General features: G+C 47.9%; 1 protein-coding gene across 1 annotated transcript in view; it reads right to left on the reverse strand.

Moving 5' to 3' along the window:
• The window catches only part of LOC119396924 (serine/arginine repetitive matrix protein 1), a gene marked incomplete at its 5' end in the record, with an annotated part of 62901 nt that extends 42072 nt beyond the window's left edge, over positions 1-20829 (reverse strand). Inside the window, 4 exon segments of the mRNA XM_037664308.2 lie at positions 13252-13354; positions 19637-19744; positions 20249-20353; positions 20740-20829. Of these exon segments, the coding sequence (XP_037520236.1) occupies positions 13252-13354; positions 19637-19744; positions 20249-20353; positions 20740-20829 (406 nt within the window).

A 20829-nucleotide genomic window follows, 5' to 3' on the forward strand; every position in this document is an offset into this window, starting at 1 on the left:
AGGTCCTGTATACGCGATGGAATGAAATGACATGGTTACTGTGGTATTAGCTGCACCAGGCATGTTCTACTACGAAATTTGTCTACTATAGGGAATGACAAGAAAAAGCATTTATTTGGCTCAACTTGATAAAAACTATACCCTCAACTGAAGTATTTACACAAATCTAACCAGCACCCAATTTTGCCAGTAAATATGCTCATGAATATATAGTCGACAATTGATATTTTGGACGTACAATTTTTTGGATATGCTTGATAACTCAGACTTTTACCCGGCACCAGGCACATACCTTATAAATTCAATGTATTTCGCAGCTCGGACATTTAAGAATGGGCCGAGAAATTTCGGACATTTAAGAATGGGCTGTTCGATATTTCGGACTTTCAATGCATCAGCCGAGCCAACTACCACGCACTTTTAAGTGTGTCGCTGCCATCCTGTTTGTTTACTTTTTTCTCCTATAGCCTCGAACCGGTGCCGGCCTGGCGTGCCACCAATACCTCCGCTAAACTGACGCTGGATCAAGGCTATATAAGTCTTATGTCTATTTCCGCAACAGCGTCGCTGCCGGAAGCATTTTCTTTCTTTTATGCTTTGACTGTTGGATGGGTTGGACCGCATCGACTGATTGCTCGCCTGTGTGTTTGCTGTGCGTTTTATGTGTGTTGCCTAGCCTAGCGTGCCGATTCATAACTGCTTCCGCCACGCGGGATTTGTGTTCAATGGCGAGTCGGCCGTCTTGGACGAGGACAGTGTTGTCGAGATTCCCTCGAATGTCTCATTTTCCCGAGTTTGCGGACGTGGACAGCGAGTTGGAACTGTGCGCTGGCCTCGTGAATGAAGAAATCATTCGCCTATTGCTTGCAGAGTCCGAGAGCGATGACGACTACGACTCATCGGCGACAGCACAGCAGACGCAAGCCGAGCGGATGCAAGCGTTCGCAACTCTTTAGTCCGCTTTAGTCGAAATTCAGGCGGACCTGCTTGCAAGAAAGCGAAGCATGGTTCAGAAGAGGATTAATCACTTTTTCTGCCCTCTATCCCAATAGTAAGCAATAAATTAATCTTTTTGGGGGCACATTTGCTTTTTCGGATTGCCTGATTTTTCAGGCATTTTCGCAGTCCTTTGAGGGTCTGAAAAATCGGTCTTCGACTGTATTGCTACCACATTTTAACGATAAAACTGTAGCAAAACCCTATGTTGACAATTACAAGAAAGAAAAGAAAAAAAAAGGACAAAAACAGGAGAAAAAAGAACAATTTTCCTTCAAAGAATGGAAAATTTATTTTCTTGGTAGTTCATTTTCTTCTGTGAGCCCGTTTTGCTGGCTCTAAGGCCACTTCTGGATACGCCTCGATCGTGTGCTGTTACCTTGGCAATGTCGACATACACTGAATTCTTTATCATCGTCATAGGGTTAAAAATACAGTCGATCTCGGATATATCGAACTCTGATATATCGAATTATTGGCTATATCGAACAGTTGAGATATCCCCTTGAATTTCCAATGCAAAAGTATGGGGTTGGTGCGCATGTATATCGAACTCCCGCACAGCGAAACATTCGCTATATCGAACGCTGCCCCATGCCGAAGCCCAGAAAGTGCATTTTTTCTAACAGCTATTGATCATTTTTCGGCCGCGTTCTTGTAAGTTTCAATCCCTCGTCGCGCGCAGGTGACGAAACTGCGTTGCTCTAGTTCGGTGCGCAGCGCTTGTCAGTTCACCGGTATATTTGACGCGCGGTCCGCATGTTTTAACGCATGGGCTAGTGTTTTTTGTGGTAGCCTCGATGCTCGCCGGAGCCGAAGGCTACCGCAGGTTCAGGCTTAGCGAGCCACAGGGCCGCGTCTACCGTCGCCTGCTTACGTTTTGCGCACCGCTCCGCGCGCGCTCAGCTAGCAAAGGCGTTGAGCGCCGCGCGGCATAAACACAATGTTCGAGCTAACATACACACACAAACACTTTATTTGCCTTCGGCGGCACCCCAACACACACACAGTACACGTCCGTTCCCGGGGCACGGGGAAGCAAAGGGCTTCCCACGCGGACGATACACCAAGGGGAACCGCCAGCACGTCGCAGCTGGCAATGGCGAGCTTTGACACGCCGCTCGGGAAAAGGTCCCTCGCGGCTATGCTGCGCACTCTCGCGGTGACCACTGGGCCTGGTCGCAAAAGCTTAGGGCAATCTCCGTACGCGTGGGCCTCCGGCAAATGCGGCTCGGCATGGTACGACCGCGCACGAGCACTAGGCACCGCTCTTTGGCTTCACGTACGAACCGGAGCTAACACTGGGGTAAACATGCCTGGAAGGGTGCCGAGGCACCCAGGCAGGCTACAGCCCGGCGATTCCCAAAGGGGACGTCGGGCCAGAAGGAAACGCGTGCTTACCCAGCGGCATCCGAGGAGAGAGAGAGAGTTTGTCCCGGCGTGCACGCGCGTCAGTCACGCCGAATTTCGCGGCTCCGAACCGCGTGCAGCGCCACCACGAGAGCCGGCGCGTAGCGCAAGATGGCGCCACTTGCCGTCACGAGAGAACGGGAGAAGGAAAGGATTCGCAGAACGGCGAAATGCCCGCGCAGTGGCTTCGGGCGCGCCTCGGATGCGCTTCCCCGTGCCCCGGGAATGGACGTGTACTGTGTGTGTGTTGGGGTGCCGCCGAAGGCAAATAAAGTGTTTGTGTGTGTATGTTAGCTCGAACACTGTGTTTATGCCGCGCGGCGCTCAACGCCTTTGCTAGCTGAGCGCGCGCGGAGCGGTGCGCAAAACGTAAGCAGGCGACGGTAGACGCAGCCCTGTGGCTGGCTAAGCCTGAACCCGCGGTAGTCTTCGGCTCCGGTGAGCATCGAGGCTACCACACTGGCGCCCAACGTGGGGCCAGAAGGAAACGCGTGCTTACCCAGCGGCGTCCGAGGAGAGAGAGAGAGTTCGTCCCGGCGTGCACGCGCGTCAGTCACGCCGAATTTCGCGGTTCCGAACCGCGTGCAGCGCCACCACGAGAGCCGGCGTGTAGCGCAAGATGGCGCCACTTGCCGTTGCGGGAGAACGGGAGAAGGAAAGGATTCGCAGAACGGCAAAATGCCCGTGCAGTGGCTTCGGGCACGCCTCGGATCCCCACATTTTCAAAAAGGCTGATTGCAGAGGGCACCAAAATGAGAATTCGAAGACTTCGCAGCCTTGTTGTAACGTTTGCATTCCCTTCCTTGTCTCTTCGCGCACGATGGCATGCGGGCCCACAAAGCATGGCCTTCGAGATCCGCAACCTCGTGATGTATTTTTAATGTTTTCGGTTATAAAATGCCGATCTCAGAGGCTACGCTTTTTTTCGCATTTCTCGTCATAGGAGCGGCTGCCGTCTGCAAAGCCACAAGTGCCATCAATATCGCCAACATGTCGACAGTGGAGAAATGTTTCTTCGCGCAGCATTGTCTCTTGCAGAATGTGTACTTCGCGCTTTGTTTTTGATAAATCGTCATTTGGCAGTCGAACTAAGCATTCTCCCGCTCGTAGCGATAAAAATGATGACCGGTGCTTGGAACGACGTCAAGTAAAGCACCGTCGAGCACTGTTTCCTTACGGGCCTTGGTGCCAGGTGACGACTTCAGGCACGTCATGACTGCCGACTACGGTGTACAGTGCGTCAGTGAATTTTGCGACTTAGCGTTTCCGGGCGCCGTATCGGACGGGAGCACAGCGAGTGACTTCATCGGTGCAGATAACGACGTAGCTGTTTCTTACTGCATCGATGACGTTGCCGGTGCTGCGGACGATCATAGCTGACGTTGCCGGTGCTGCGGAAATGGACCCGTGCGGTTTGAAGATGCCAGCTGCCGTTGCCACCGCTAAACCCTTTACCGCGCTACAGAGCTCGCATCAGCGTTCAGCGTCGATCACCGCTGTTGTGGTGGAAGGTGCTGAATTTACTTATTTGGAAAGCTTCAATAATATTGACGATTACTTGATGAATTCACGGCGCGCAAGAAGCAAGACACGTTGACGGACTTTTTTCATGCGAAATAAAGTACGCTAACTTGCAAAAGAAGTTCTTGCCTTGTTCTTTAGCATATGTGAGCGAATCGTCATGTTTGCGCTTTTTACGATTTCAGAAAACTGTGTCGAGGCCTGCAGTGCTTTAATTAAAGCCTTACATATGCATATTTCGTAATTCGAATTATCGATATATCGAACTATTTCGCGGTCCCCTTCGAGTTCGATATATCCGGGATCGACTGTATATATAAAAAAAAAGAAGGTCAGAGACTCATTTTTAAATTTCGTCCCGAAATTTAAAATAGTGGTTACACAAAAATGCGGACACAATTTTACTGTTGCATCACACTAATGGGTGCATGTAGGTGCCATATGTACAATATCAGCCACAAATACAGCCTAAAAAGTATTTTAATTGAGTTTTGAAATTCCTGAAAGTGCCGAATCAGAAATAGAAGCAAAAAGCAATGATGTCATCAAGCGGGGCCATTTTGTAAACAACATATGTTACGAGTTCTGGTCGGGTTACTGGAGGCGTGCACGGGACGGACAATGCTGAGTGGCGACACCTGATTATCCATAGCCTAACCACAGACCTACAAAATAACATTGCAGCGACTTACCCGCTTACCGACTCTGTGTAAAGCATTAGCAGTGAGATGATTAGCAATTCACAGTATTCTCATTGCTTTTTTTTTTCAACAAGAACGGCAAAATGACGCAGAAAACAGAAAAAACATTATTGTAGTCGGACAAAACGCCACTAGATGTCGCTAACGGCTTCACGGTTGCTGCTACTGCTGCAGTCAACAGCTCCGGTAACCAGGTATCCACAAATGTTATGAAGTCTACAGACAAACTGAAGCTCTCTACTGCCGGGATCGTATTGCATAGTGGACAGATACCGTATAAACGCGTGTAAGGGCCGCACCCCGTTTTTTTGAAGTGCATATTCTAAAAAAAAAAAAAAAAAAAAAAAAATCCGCGTAAGGGCCGCACCCACACTTTCCCCAACCAATACGTATTCAAAATGCGCGCGCGCGTAAGCTTCTAGGCGTAGTCGATAGATGGCGCAAGGAAACGCAACCATCATCATCGTCACCAGAGTATATATATATATATATATATATATTTATTTTTGGATTTTATTCGTGTTAAGATGTTCGTGAAGTGGGCTAAAAATTTTAACTTTTTTATTAGTATTCGTAGACCTGCCAACTAAAGGTTAAAGCAGGATTTTAGCTTTAGCTTCTCACATCTCTATGCAAACGGGCTATCGGCGCTATCCATATCGGCATTAGTATCACCAACTTTGGCATGGCGTTCGCGTTGATGGTTTTGTTTGTGCTGTTCAGCCAGCCATTTGCTGTAGTTTTCTGCACTGTTCGATGACCTTCGTGCTAGCTTGTTTTCTACACGGCGTTCACGTTTTGGCAAGATGGGCAAGTACCTGAATAGCTACACTGCTGGCTATAAGTTGAAGGTGATCGAGTATGCTCTCGAGCATGGGAAACGTGCCGCCGGCAGAAAATTCGACGTTGACGAGAAGTTTGTTCGACGTTGGTGTGCTCAAAAAGAAGCCTTGCGAAACACCAACAGCACTAAGCGCGCTTTCCGAGGAGAGCAGTGCAAGTTTCCCGATTTGGAAGAAGACTTGCTCCGCTATGTGACTGAAGTGCGGAATGATGGTCTTGCACTCACAACGGACATGCTGCGTGTGAAGGGACTAGCCTTGGCGACTGTACTTGGGTGGATCCTATCTGCGTGGCGCTCGGTGTCGACGGACATTGTGTCCCGAAGTTTTAAAGTCGCCGGGATATCTAACAGCTTGGATGGCACGGAAGTTGACTGCTTGTGGGGTGACGGCGCTTCGCAGCACACCATCTCATCTCGGACTCCAAGTCTGAGGACTCGCCGAGTGACGATGATTGAGCACGTATGTCGCAAGAAATGTCGTATACTGCAATAAATGTTCTTCGTTCGCTAACTGGTGCGTTTTTACTTAAAAAAAAAAAAAAAATGTCGCGTGTATGGGCCGCACCCTGAAAATTGGCCCTCATTTCTTGAAAAAAAAGTGCGGCCCTTACACGCGTTTATACGGTAACTGCTTCAGCGCTCCGATGTGCGTACGTGGGATTGGTATGCCTTGAGAACGTAGCGCTGCCCAACCTAAATACGAGTAAGTAAAGCATACATCACGTCACTTGCATGTTACACATAAACACTGTTACAGAGCGCCACTGTTGTGGTTTAATGCTTCCCTCGTCACTTCTGAACCTGCTACTTGACAAATGATCGGAGTGAAAATGTTTCAACATGCCTAATGCTGCGGTTGCTCCAAGCCTCACGGAAAACGTCGCCTCAGTTGGACGACAATGACAAGAACAAAATCGCAGCCACCAGTGAGACTCGCAAAGAGAATCAAGCTTTTCTGATTGATTTTTACACTCCTCCCAGCTCTTTCGTCCATCGCCACACTAGATAAGCAATGTAGTTTGACGAAACAGCGGTGCTGACAACACGGCAGAAGCCGGCCAGTGACGTCACTGGCTCTCGCAGTCACGAGTAGGCCGACTACGTCATGGGGCCACCGAGTGCTCTTCGCAATCAAAACTGCCCCCAGTCGTAACATACGAGCATATACTTAAACATCCGTCTCGCGCTGGGGCAAATGAGTTTCGCTGCCGCTATTAACGAGTCAGTGGTCACTGATTAAGAGCAAAAAACAGAGGTTCACAAATTTTCTGTCACCACTCCTTTAACAGATGAGTACCTGTTAGGCTTAAGGGGGACGCGGACCTTGAAAACCGAAAAATCGCGAAAAAGTCGATTTTTCAAAAACCACATTTTTGAGTTTTATGTCTCATAAACTACCTATTCTGTAATTACAGTAGAACCCTGCTGATACGTTTTTGAAGGGACCGTAGGAAATAAACGTAAGAGACGGGAAACGTAAGAGCCGAAAAACAGGAAAAACGGCAAAATATTTAGTGGTACAGAATTTTATTTCAATTCTTACGAGCAGCACGAAAATTGGCGCGCTCAGCCGCGATCTAGTCGATGGATAGAAACGCGGAGCTTAGGACGGCCTCATCCACAGAAATGTAATCAACGTAAACACCAACAGCTGTAGGCATGAAAGAACTAAGCACACGCAAGCGCGATCGGCGCGGCGAGTCCGACCGCGAACCGCACGCACGACCACGCCAGCTCCAACCAGCTCGAACTCCTCCCGTTCTCCGACAAATAACGATGATGATGAGTCTACGCCAACGCGATGGCAGAAGTAAATGCCAATCTCGAAGGCCTTGCTTTCGCAAGCAATTACGTCATACACGCCATGTTTGTGCAATACAAATCTCAGAGGCTATGCTTTTGTCAATAGGAAATGCCAATCTCGAAGGCCTTGCTTTCGCGAGCAGTTACGTCATAGACGCCATCTTTGCAATTTGAATCTCGAAGGCCATGCTTTTGTTTGCATCAGTTGAAAGATTCTGTTGCTTGCGCCTCTCATGCGGCTAATATTACGGTCAAACGAGGCCAAACTGCGTGAAAATGCACCATGGCCCCTCTCTTTGGTAGTCACTCGGTCGGCTCCGAGCGCACTTCGCGACGTATCATACGGGAACGGTCCGACAGTTACGACGTAACAGCGGGGTTCCCAATACATTGTATCCTATGGGAGCTATGCCGGGACCGGCGGAAAACGACGTAACAGCCGGGAAAACGCAGCAGTGAGGAACGTAACAGCGGGGTTCTACTGTATCAGCATCTAATTCCACCGCGGCGTCCAAAACACGCGCAAATCCCGAAATCAAACCAAACTTCGCGTGCGCGCCATTCCCGGACCATGCGGTTGTTCCGCGCCATCTTGGTGTTGTTTTGACCGTGAATTCTTTCTTTCTCGTTTGCCGCCTTGCAAAATGGCGTCGGCGGCATGGTTGAGACGCTATTGGCGTTTTCCCGCGATGCGATGCAGAGCGCTGATTGGCTAGAGCAGCGCATTCACATCTCGCGGGAGAAAGCGCGGCCGCCATTGGCTGCTGCGCAGCAGCGGGGGCGGTCGCTCCTGTCGATGGCGCATCCAGCGCGCTCGCCTCATTGTTGTTCTCTGCTCCGTATGCCTCGACAGACGTCTGCTTACGAGCCGCTCTTCGCCCTGCGCGATCTGTTCGATCATTTTAGCATCATTTTTTCTTTTTGCACTACTTCTGTGCCCTTCGTCTTTGTTGTTGCGGGCGATGCCGGCAATGAAGCCGAAAACAGTGCAGAGGTCCGGTGCGCGGAGGCGCGCTATGCAGCTTGTACGAGCATCGAAATTCCGCGATTCTGCTGCGGGTGCCGACTGCGTAGACGCTTGCAGCGGCGGAACTGTGCTGTAGGCTGTCGCCAGTCGAGAATCCGACACATCGAGTGTCGCTGGAGCCCCAAATGCACTGAGTGTTTCCGAGATCGCCGGACTCAGCACGTGCTCCGTATCGGTGTCATCGAGCGTGACACTGAGTGTTTCTGAGATCGCCGGACACAGCACTTCGTCAGAATCTGTGCCATTGAGCGTGACACCGATTGTTTCTGAGATTGCCGAACCCAGCACCTCGTCTGAATCGGTGCCATCGAGCGTGAGTGAACCGTCGCTTCATCTGCGGACGCGTTTCCTAACGAAGGAAGAAATCGATGCGAAACGTCGTGACGCGGCTCGCGCTGAACTCGAGACACAAAATGCATCAGTCATTCCACTCTATTTTGTGGTCCCTGATGCCAAAACAACAGCACTGCATGAAGCGGTGCTACGTTACAATGCCGGCTGCTGCAAAGCAACCCAAGTGATATCGGACTCCAATGGACTTCAACCAGGTCACCTGGCCATCCAGCGAGCTCGTGAAAAAAATGCTTTACGCCTAAAAAAAACTCCAAACGACACCAAGAGAAGATGTAGGCCAGGCAAAAGAAGAAAAGAGTGCGCAAGGACACTTCTAGCTACTCTGCTAGAGCTTTCTGAAGAAAACACATGTGCTGAACTTTCTAGGCCCGTTTTCTCAGAATGGATTATTTCGCTAGTTGTGGTGCTAAGTAAAGCAAAAACTCAGACCGCTCATCAGATTTGTGTGCAGTTTTTTTTATTCTGTTCCTGAAGGACTTTGCAAGGGTGTAACAAGCTCCTTTTTTTTTAAATTGGTGCTGTTAATTTATAATAAACAATTAATTATTGATGAATCTGGTCATTACTGGCTACATCAAATTCAAAGTTGTGTCAAAATTTTTAAAAACGGCTTTGTAGCGCCCTGGGATACCTATCAAGGAATGACCACAATGAATTTCAGCTTTCTACTATGTCGTGGGATTTCTCAAGAGACTTCCTCAGGCACCCATGTGAACCACCCAGTTAAACCTCCATAACTCTGGAACTAAGAAACACAGCTTCGTGAAACTTAGCAGTTCTGCTAGTTTCAGTGCAGTGACCAAACCCTGAAAGTTTCATCCAGATATCTTAAAAAATAAGAAAGTTCGGTCTTCAGGGTAGCCTCCCCCCTTAAGGGGGGACGTGGCAATGAAAATTATCTTCGTTATTTATACGGATATATTGATGAAATTTGGTACACTGATGTGATTTGCTATGCTGATATCATAAATGAAATCAACGTTAAGATATCTAATATAGTTTCCGAGTTACAACATTTGATAAACCTTTACAATCATATGCTAATAATTGGTTAATTAAACATAATTTTGATAACATATTTGTCTACACATATTCAGCAAGGCCCACTGTATGCCGTAATGCTATTCATTAATTTTTTTATGTCAAAATGAGCACAGTAAAAATTTCTGAAATGTCTTATACATGTTTTCTTATCGACAACTTTTGCAAAAACAAAATTATAAAATTTTTACGACTTGCAGGCAAAAATGAATAGCGTTAGGGCGCTCACCAGTGTTTCAGGAGCTAAGTTTAAAAAACAGAATGATTTTAGCTTCAATAGTTATGAAGTAGCACTGGTATGACCGACAGCAACTTCACAAAAAATGGAAGCTGAGAAAACTGAGCTCAAAGTTTTGTTACACGAAAGCAGTTTAATATTAGCTATGAGCACCTAAAACCCGCCTGGGATGTAGTCCTTTGACTTTGAGGACCCATTTTCTTTTGATTTCAAGTCAGTTTTGCGCTTCTTTGGAGCAGTTTCGTGCACTTTAGTTGACTTCTTGATGCGCCGTGCATCCTTTTCAGCAGCCCGCCGCAGGGAGCATGATCCTGGAGTGTAGCCAAGTTGTGGAGTAATTTCTTGAAGTGCCTTACCACAGCCAGAATTAAAACGGCAAACTACATCTGCCACAGCGCTCTCAACACTTAGAAGAGAGGCAAACTGTGTTTTGGACTGGAGCGACCAAATCACATTGTTGAGCGACTCGATGGCATTCTGAGTTCTGCCTTGCTGGCATCTTTCCAGAAGTTCCCTTGCAGAAAGGCGCTTGTATATAGGCAGGAGTGCTGCCCGAACATGTGCAGGAAGCTGCAGCTTGTGTGCAGGTGCTGGTTCCCCCGAGGCTGCCGCAGCATTAAACTTGCACCATGAGCTGACTCCAGTTGGACAATGCTCATGGTGAGGCTCATCATCAGTCGATGTGATGTGATGAAAAGTAGCCATGATAGCCTTTTCCATAGCAGGCACATCATTTGAGTTACTTTTGATGGCCCATCCATAATAGTCCGTGAGTTTTTTAATTAGGCCTTGTGTGAGGCGGCCTCTTCCACTCATGCTGAGCTCTCGGTCCTTGCTCTTGTTTTTTTCCATGAGGTTGCGCAAAGCTGTGCCCATTCTTTCTTAACGTGATTTACACATTCTTGCTTGTGAATGGGTATGAAGCCATACACCTTATCCTCACTGAGGGCGGTAAACGTGTGGCTATCACCATCACAAAGGATGCCTGTATAGCGGAGCTGATGTTTTTGAAGTGACCGCTGAAACATGGTCTTTGCTGCAATCGTTTCCATTTGCCCTGCATTCGCGTCTGTGTTTTTTTGGCACTGCGGTTTGTGTTTTCCATACCACTCCAAGTATTCACTGTCTTGAGGCTTTGGTCCAAGAGTACAGCCTTGGCAGTAGTTCGAGGGAACACAGTGGTCCAGGACAAGGCCAGAGTATAACTCAATGACACAGCCAACACCGACGTGGCTTGTGTGGCCCCTCGTCATCCATGTGCCATCATAAATGACGTCAATGTTCCCGGGGGCACATCCAAGGTCCTGATATATCTGGCGCACTTTCTCGGCCCTTGCAGCCTCTATTGCTGTGGCTGCAGATGCAGTGGCAGGGTGACTACGCTTGCAGTGCAGCCTCCTGTATGACTTGTGGTGTAAACCCCTATGTGAAATGTCCATGTGGGAAAAAATATCATTCAGTGCAGTTTGATTTTTGCCCACAGACTGCACAGCTCTCACGGCACGAACATTGATTTCAAAGGGGTTGATCTGCTGAGGGCCAGCACACCTTGGGGACGACCACTCTTTACTTATTGTACCACAGTGGTCACATATAACTTCCATTTTTGTTGCGAGCCCAAGACTAAGTCCAGTTTCAAAACGAACTGGGGCCCTCCCGCACTGGTGGCAGCAAAATTCCTACAGCAGCTTATTCATCATCACCTTGTTTACAAAAAACTCCTCAGGAACAACATCATTGTCACTTTCGCCATCGTTCAGTAGCTGAAATTTCCTATTTGTTGCCGGGGTTGCCGATAACGCATTCAAAGTGTCTGCTCGCGTCTCTTCCCGCCGCGCAATCTCTTCATCAGTGAGAGTTGGAGCCGAAATCCTCTGTTGGATACTTGAAGCGCGAACATCTGTGGTTGCAAATGCCATGCCGTTGCTCGCAGAAGCGCGGTCACCGCTGCACGTGGGCGCGTCAACACCGCGCGTGGACCCGTTAACCCGGCACGTGAACACATCAACACCACACGCGGATTCGTCGGCACTGCACAGGGACGCGTCTTCAACGCCACACGCGCCGTCAACATGGCCCGCGGCCAGGCCGTGACCAGAGCAAACGGACACACTGTCGCAGTTACACACTGGGGAGCTTTCCCGATCTCCCGCGGGCACCGGCTCTTCCTGCTCAGCGAGGTCAGCGGAGTTCGCTCCTGTGTCCCGTTTTCTCCCCTTATTCCATGGCTTTCGCCGTTTTCCGTACGCGTGGACCATTCGGTACTTTGCTCCTCTGGGGCTCATCGCAAAACACGCGCGTCGGGCTGCAGCGATCAACACAAGAATGAACAAAGCGCGCAGCTCGCTGCTGCGCAAATGCGTGCGAAAGCCATTCAAATCATGAACAACCAATAGGAGCGCACCATGTGCCCCCACGTGACTATTGCAACCAATCGCGATGCCACTTTTGCCTTTTTTCGCTCGCTTCTCCTGGTTTTATTTTTCGTTGGAGAAATACGGCACTGTGGCTACCTTCAGCTCCAATCACTCCTCTCTACGATGATACCAAGATGGCGGCGCTCCGCCGAGCGGGAGCCATGTAATTCGCGGCGCGGCGGCACCATCCGAAGCCCGATTTTTTTGCGGTTTTCGATGACTACATGCTGATAAAGTGCTGTTTTCTCGATTACTACAGCGTATATCATGATAATATTTAACTACGAGGTAAAGAAAGGTCTGAGGATCGCGAAAAAAATAAATAAAAAAAATCGAAAATTTTGACCATAATTCATCATTCCCATTGCAGCGTCCCCCCTTAAGCAGATATATATATATTTTTTTTTTGCACTGAGCCTATGAATAAACCTTCCTGTGAAGCGAGAATTCATTTTAACCGAATTTGTCTTAACAGGAGTTTACTGTACAACAGCCACATCTACACATACACACACTTTCCATGCCTACGCAGCATAAATGCGTGCACTAGCTTCAAGAAATCCCCTTTGATAGTACAAATGAACCACAATGCAACAGTTAACATACGATTATTGAAAGCAAGCGGGCAAACATAATGCAAACAAAAAGGCTAGATCAAAGTCTACCAAACCCAAATAAAATGTTCCACACAATTGCTAGGACCATGAAATTCTGATCACGCCTGCCATTTTGTTAGTTTTCAATACAGTCCTAAATCAGTTCCCAAGCTGTGAACGTCTGCGTGAGCCACAGAATATGCAAGTAAGGCACAGTCCTGAATCTTGTCCCTCAGAAGTGCCCCAGAAGATGCACATGCTTGGATGTCATAGTGTGAGCACAATCTGTGCACAAGTTCATACCGCTTGCCGTTTCTCTGATTTTGCCTTCTTAAGAGAACCATGGCTTGAACTTGAGGCTGACGAGGAACTGGAAGTGGACCCGGCTGGAGACTCTGAACGATGCCTGTTTGGAGACAAAATGAGCAAGAAGGCATTAGTGATGGGGTCAAAATCATCACATGTGAAGTGAAAATACAGTATAACCTGATTACAACAGACCTTTATAGAGAAGAGGATTTTGGTCAGTTGTAAAGGGAGTATGTAAAGTCCAAGTACTGTTACAACAGACTCATGTAAATGCTGAACGGGCCTGTTATAAACGGAGAGAATTGTGAGTCACAAACGTGGTCAAAGAACGGATTTATTCTTAATGGGGGACCAATTTTTTACCACAAGAAAAAAAAAAGAAGCTATTTTCTGAAAATCAGATTTTCAGTTTCTGTATCCCTTTCTCTATCTGATTCCAAAATATCTTCATTGAAAACTACATAGAAGCGCTGTAAAAAGTTTGTTGCGCCTGCTGAGGTGGCGAAAATTAATGCAGAAATCTCAAAAAAGAAAGGGAAAAAAAACAACAACAAAAAACAGCGTTTTAAAAGAACTTACAGCTCCACAATAACGCAACGGAGCACTGCCATTCTGGGCTCGTCAGAAAGAGCATTTATCTGCATTCAAATTCCCTGCTTCAGCTAGCTCCTCCATTCAGAAACAAGCGTACAAAAAGTAAACGTTTGACGTCTTGCCATTGGACCGATGCTCGCTCCGGGAGAGCGTCATCTGCAGCTTGTGCGTCGTGAGATCACGGCTGTCTAAAATCACGCTACTTAGTGACGCGTTCTGTGTTCACGGGTCGATGATCATTTAGGATATAATTACGGTTTACTTTGGCACCTTCAAGCGGAAGCTCAATCGTCAGATTACGATATCACGCCGCACTCGTCACGAACATCGCAGACGCGCGTCTCGAACCGACTGTAATAGCGTTGACTCGTCGGACCCGCGGTTAGAGGTTCTGCTCATCAGCACTTCGGACCTTGTGACGAAGACCATCCGGGGACAACTGTATTCCCGATCGAGCATGACGTACTTTGAAACATCAGGCACCGCGGCCACGCACATCGCAGCCGAGCTTTCTGCTCGAAGTCATGGCTAGGCCTAACTATGCTCATGGCGCCCACGTGCGAGATGAATCCGAACTTTGCGGGCAAGAACATCACACTAGGGGACATGCAAAAGCAAAGAAGCCGCAATGTGTTCCGTTGCAAGCAATGAATCACATTGCCCGCTGACTCCTCTGAAATGCGGATGGGCAATTTACACTTTGGCAGTGTATTCCCCAGCCAAGCTCACCGTACAGTGACCGCTCATAGCGGTGGCAGCGGCTAACAATACCGCGCGTCGGCGCCCCAAAACGCAAGACCAAGCACGCTGCACGAATTTTTTGTCATTGTGGCGAGGCATAACTGATCACTGACAGACCAAAGATCAGCAGCCGTTTTTTCTAAATCGGTACATCGATATCCGGCACGCTGTTCCCGTCCCGAAAGTATACCAAGCGATGTTTGAAGTCTGAAGTTATTGAATTTGGAATGTCCATGGTAGAAAAGTCCGTTGTAAATGGGTCCTAACCACCCTGCTGGCCTCACATTTTAGTCAATGATATTTGTATGTCCATTGTACCAGAATCCGTTGTAAACGAAGCTCAATCAGTAGGACAGATAGGGAGGTTGGCGTAACACCGCAAATTGGTCTGTAGTATCCGAATGTCTATTGTAAGCAGATCCGTTGTAACAAGGTTACACTGTATGCGAACTGAAACAGTGGTGAAAATGGCCAGGTGCATTTCAGAGCCAATTTTTTAGCAAGCGAAAAATTCATTTGTAGTAACTGCATCCATTTTTTCAGAAGATGATCAAAGAAAGTGGTCACAACTAGAAGGAATTCACCTAAAAGTGAATTTACTGTTTTGTTCCGCACATAAAAGAGCCAGTACGCTAAATGGCCTCCCCTGCCTTGACTCATTCTTGGTGGCTTGTGTTATCCATTCTTATATGATGCAAAATGAAAACAAATCAAGCATGGAATGACCCTCCATTCTGAGATTACTATGTTAACAATCCTAAAAAAAAAAAAAAAAGGGAGCCCTTGCCCTGTTGGGAAAATCGGGGTGACGTACTACAGTGAAACCTCGTTAATACGTACCTGCCGGGAGCATGGCATAACTACGCAATAAACGGTAGTACGCATTAAACACAAAGTACAAATTTGCATCTCCTAGCCTACGCCATCGCCGCCAGCAAATAAATAGAGCGCCACAGCAAATATTGCCCAAAGTACCCACCACAAAGCCCTTTCTTTTTGCCAAAGTGGAGAAAAGATCCTGGCACTTTTGCACTTCTGCCCGATAGCGCGCAGTGGCGATGCCAAAGAGCATTTCGAAACTATAACAGGGTCCGGGATACGCAGTCAACGCAGTGACCGACATAGCGACAGAACGGACAGTGTCTGCTTTCCGCAATGCGTGTGTGTGCGTTTAACCGCGATCTGCTACTAAACGAAAACTGACACAGTACTAGTGAAACGCGGTACGGCCGCGTGGAGCCGATCTTGTCCCAGCTAGTTGCGTGCAACGCGAAGCCTACTCGGCTCACGCCGTCACTGCCGGGCCGCTTGCTGTGCCGCACACGCGCATTTGTCGTGGGAATGCTGTTTGTACCCTCTTGGCAGCTGACAGAGGCACGTTGGGTGGTCGCGTAATAAAAGCGTGCAGTATGGTTACAACCGCGCTATGCTTGCTGTACCGTACCAGCGCCTCCTCTATTTTTCTGTGCCTGGGCGAAGGAGCGGAGCGCAATGGGAACCGACCGTCGGCGCCAGTGCGGCTTTTAGCCGCCGGGCGCCGCCACCGTAGTAGCAACGCCGACGCGTCGTCGCTCGCGGAAGCAAATGCCGCGGCTACATTCGAAGCTGCTATATGGTTCAATTTTCGGCTGTATTCGCGTTGTTTAAAGTATCATTAAAACTTGTAAACTGGAATCGTGAAGCACTTGTCGTTCTGGGCAACCAGCCCATTTCGAAGGCATGTGTCTTTCGCGGCTATTTGATCGAGACGCTTGCGCGTCGTCTGCTAGCCCGATACCAAAGAGCGCATGCCAGTGATACGCGGAAAATATTTTTTGTCACCGTTACATTCGCTTGACTGAGAGTCGGTTTTTGACTGTCTGAAAGTCGATTTTCGAAAGCAGCATTTGCCAAGAGCTAATACTGAAATCTTGGGTGCTTAAAGTTCCCCGATACGTGCTACCTTCTACTGGTGTAGCACACTACGCGCAAGCCTGGAGTTCATGCGCTAAATAGCATGAAATGTCACCAGACTGCTTCCAGGGATATACGTGATCGCCCGTTCCCTTCGTAAAGCTTTTGAGAATTACATTTGTTGCCACCGGGAGAAAGCAACAGCTGGTGCCAGAAAAAGAAGAACTACGCCAGGTGAATCCACCATTTTTGAGCTTAAAACAGTTAAATCGTGGTGGTACGAAAAACAAACAAAAAGAGCTACACATGCCACGCGCTTCCTGCAACACTGACCGATGTGTGTGAACAGATGCTGTCGTTCAAGTATAAAATCGTAGTGCCGACTCTCAACTTGAGCCAATGTGAAAGGCGTGAAAAATGGCGCGGCCTGTTGTCAGTTGCTTGAGCTCGTCTTTGTATTTGTCGGCGGATTGTTGTAGCCTCAGTATCTGGCTCCTCAGGTATCTCGGAGAGAGGCAGGGAATGTTCAATACATTGACTGAAAGAAAAAGAAAAAGATGGCTTTCGCCTTTCAGTCGTCTTAGATGAATGTATAAGGGACCCTGTGAGATTTTTTTTCTTTAACAATAAAGGGAAATAAAAAAGACAATCGTGATTTCTTTCAGTTCCATTTGCAGAGAGGAACGAACCAGTATGACATACTAAGGCATTGGGGCGGTTGCAATAGCCTGAAATAGAAAGTAAAACGCGAATACTATCAAACTCGAGTGCAAGTATCAAACCGGCAGCACGGACTGACAGACTGCCTGCGGAATACGTGCAGCGGGGACGGAAAGACACGCGAACATGCGGCATCTGCGTTCTTTGCTGTTTCACATTTATTTTCAAGTGGTTATAGCCTGGATGATTGATGAAAAGACGACGTCATCCATTATACAATAAAGGACCATCTAGCATCTTTTTATTGCCACCACGGTTAGAGCGTGATGAAAACAGCGCGCCGCTATGTTCGCGTTTCTTTCCATCCCCCTGTAACTGTGAAAGCTTGCAAGAAGCACAAATGCAATTAAACTCGGATGCAAACACGAATTTGTGAGCTTCGTGATAGGCGCGGCCGTTCAGCCCCAGCTTCCCGTAGTCTACTTGCACAGCGCCACCACGCGGCAGCGGCGAGCGGACGCGGAGCGCGCGCTCGACGGCCCGAGGAGAGCGTTCGCCCAGGCACTGAAAAATAGAGGAGGCGCTGACCGTACACGTGCGTTTAGTGTGATAGCATCAACGCAGCGAGGTTTCTCGGCGCCCGCGACCCGCAACGCTAACTACGCAACAGCGATCTGCTTTCGTTTCTACAAAGCGGTGTGCGCCTGATGACGGCTTAGTAGCGCTTGCTGTCAGGCTAATTGGTACATGGCTGAAGTTCTTCGTCCCTGTCCGAACATTTGCGCTATCAATTCAACTTCAGCCTTGAAGATGGCCCCGCACAATGAGGCGGCAGCAATCGGCGGCCCAGCGAGTTCAGGTTGTCGCATAATAAAAGCGTGCAGTAGGCTAAAAAATGTAGCGCTGTGCCGAACGTGTGCCCGAGCAGATAGCTGAAGATACTTATTGTGATAAGGTTGTCGGCGATAAGTCATGCCCGCACGTTCGTCGGTGGCCGCCACCTCACCTTTGTTCTTTCCCAATGCTTACCCGCAAAGGCGTCGCCGCATCGCGCGGAAGTCGGAATCTGTGATTGACCGATCACCGCACTTCTAAAAATTACGGAAGACCTTTGGCGGCACGGCGGCACATAGTGGCGTCGGGAAGTTGAGCGGCGCAGTAAAATTTTATGGCACAAAAAGTTATCACGGTATGCAGGGTACGCACTAACCGGTAGGCATGGGGCGAATCACTACGGGTTAAGTGGTCAGCGAATGCACTGGGCTCTATGGGACTCGGTCGGGGATTCGTCGCAACTACGTTTTAACCGTTAGTATGTTTAAAGCGGGTACGTATTAACGAGGTTTGACTGTTCGTATTAATGAATTTTACTATTCGAACTTCCCCAAAACAAATACAGTCAACGTAAGATTGAAAGTGACCCCTTCAGATTTTCAATATGCTTCACCTCATTACACTCTCGTATTGCGGCAAAGCTGCCTTTCAAGCTCCGCTACTGCCGAGCTTTGCCAAGAGACAGTCAACGTCCGATTAGAAGTGGTTTCTAGATTTTCAATATGCTTCACCTCATCACACCCCGGTGTTGCGGCAAAGCTGCTTTCAAGCTCTGCTATGGTCGCAAATGTACTACAGAAAATGCTGGTTCCAACATGGAGATGAAAGATGTGGCAGAGGGGGAAGGGGTTCAATTAATGCTGTTTTGGACCTGCAATTTGGGCAGGAAGTCCGAAAAATTGGAAGCCGAAGCTTTTTAGCATCTAAAATTTCAGATGTTCTTATATATCGACGTCTACGAGGCAGATTTAGAACTTCGGACTTGAAGAGAGCACACCCTTGTCTGCCACATCAGTTGGGCTTCCACAGAAGTTGAAAGAGGGGGAGAGGCTGAGGAAATGGCATCTTTGCCTATCACGTGTAAAGTGTTGTTGGCAACACTTTGGTTGCACCAAATCATGTACATAAATACAGTTCGGCCTCTACATTGCCTCATTCTTGATAAGACAACTATGAAACACCACCCCGCCAGTGCTTCATCAAAATAGCGAAAAGAAACACTTTCATGTTGCTATCTCATAACATATGCTTAGGAATCCTCTCTAACTTTCCTTTCTGCAATTTCGCTTCGAAGTATTTGAAAAACATTCTAGAAATATTCGAAAAATATTCTATTCGATTCGCACTCACACTTCAATATTCGAATTCGCTTCGCACCCAAAATTTTGTTATTCGCACAGCTCTACTGACAAGCCCACGATCGAGAGAGCATCAATTATTGGAAAACGGTGCATACAAATATGCATGTGACATGCACACCTTCGATGATCGCATTTCTTTCCGCTCGAGGGCACTGGGTTTTTTTCCAGCCATAGCTACAACGCCAATGATACTTGGGAGGCAATACAAGCTTCACTTGAAAAACCCTTTGCGTGAGTCCAGAAGCGTGCTAATGTGTTGACTGTAAGATAAGTGGGATCATTGCAGAAATGCTTACCGTCTGTGTCTACGGGACTCTGGACTTCGGTGATGGTGTGCAGGATGCCTTCCGTGGTGCGGGGACTTGCGCCTACGGGGACTGCGCGACCTCCTTGGTGATCGGGACCTGGAGTTATGAATAGCAAACCAACACAACATTCCAGCCTGTCTGCATGGTCCATATAGCTATCCCTTCCTCTTTTACCCTCTTTCAAACCTTCTTAAAAAAAAAAAAAAAACTGGGGGTGTGTGAATATTCGAAATTTCGAATATTTTTCAAATAGTGTTTGCTATTCGATTTGATTCGCACTCGAATTTTACTATTCGAACTTCCCAAAGACAAGAATAGACAACCCATGCAGCAGTAGCAGGCAATCATGAGACTCGCAGGCCCATGGTGGCTGTGCTGAGCACTTTAATTTGTGCGTGTGAGCACATTTTGGAAAGCAAGATGGGGAATAAACTCGACAATTCTGTAGACTGATAGTTACTTTTGAATTTAGCTGCAACTGCCAGGTGGAATTGTTGCCAATGGATGACGGCTGCAGCAGTCTTTAATTTGGTGCTCATGTACATATGCTCACCCACTGGACCTTGCAAGAGCCTGACAATGCTGTAGTTGCCACTGTACCTGCGACGTCGATCTTTGGTTGGCGGACTGCGCTGCCTCCGCGGGCTCTCCGGCCTGTGCTTTTCTGCAGACTCTTTCCGGACTTCAACCAATGGTGATGCAGCTCTAGGAAGAGAAGACATACTTGTACAATGTCGAAATCTACAACAGTGAAAGGAGGCCATCAGCTGGACTTCCCTAAGGAATATAAGTAAATGCCTCGATAACGGTAGCACAAAGCCCTGAAAGGCTATAAGACTTCATGAGCCTTGTACCCTTAAGAATTTCTTCAAGCAGGCATTACTTTTCAGATAATTCAGCCTGTTTGTTTCAGTAGGTCGATTCTGACTAAGTTATTTATATACTGTACATGCCCATCCATATAGGGACTGTATTCTGCCCACATGTGCATCATGCAATCTGAATTTTCTACTAACTCATAGATGCAAGTTCACCTTGATGTATATTGTATAAGGAACAAGAAGCACTTTCATGGTTTAATTTCAACGCACTTCTCTTTGGGCCTTGGCTCTGACACATCTCTCCGAGGTACAGGTTCCAGCTCCTTCTCGACGAACACCCTGGGTGGCCTTTCCTCGACT

The sequence above is a fragment of the Rhipicephalus sanguineus genome, chromosome 6 (genome assembly GCF_013339695.2).
Source record: "Rhipicephalus sanguineus isolate Rsan-2018 chromosome 6, BIME_Rsan_1.4, whole genome shotgun sequence".
Lineage (NCBI taxonomy): Eukaryota > Metazoa > Arthropoda > Arachnida > Ixodida > Ixodidae > Rhipicephalus > Rhipicephalus sanguineus.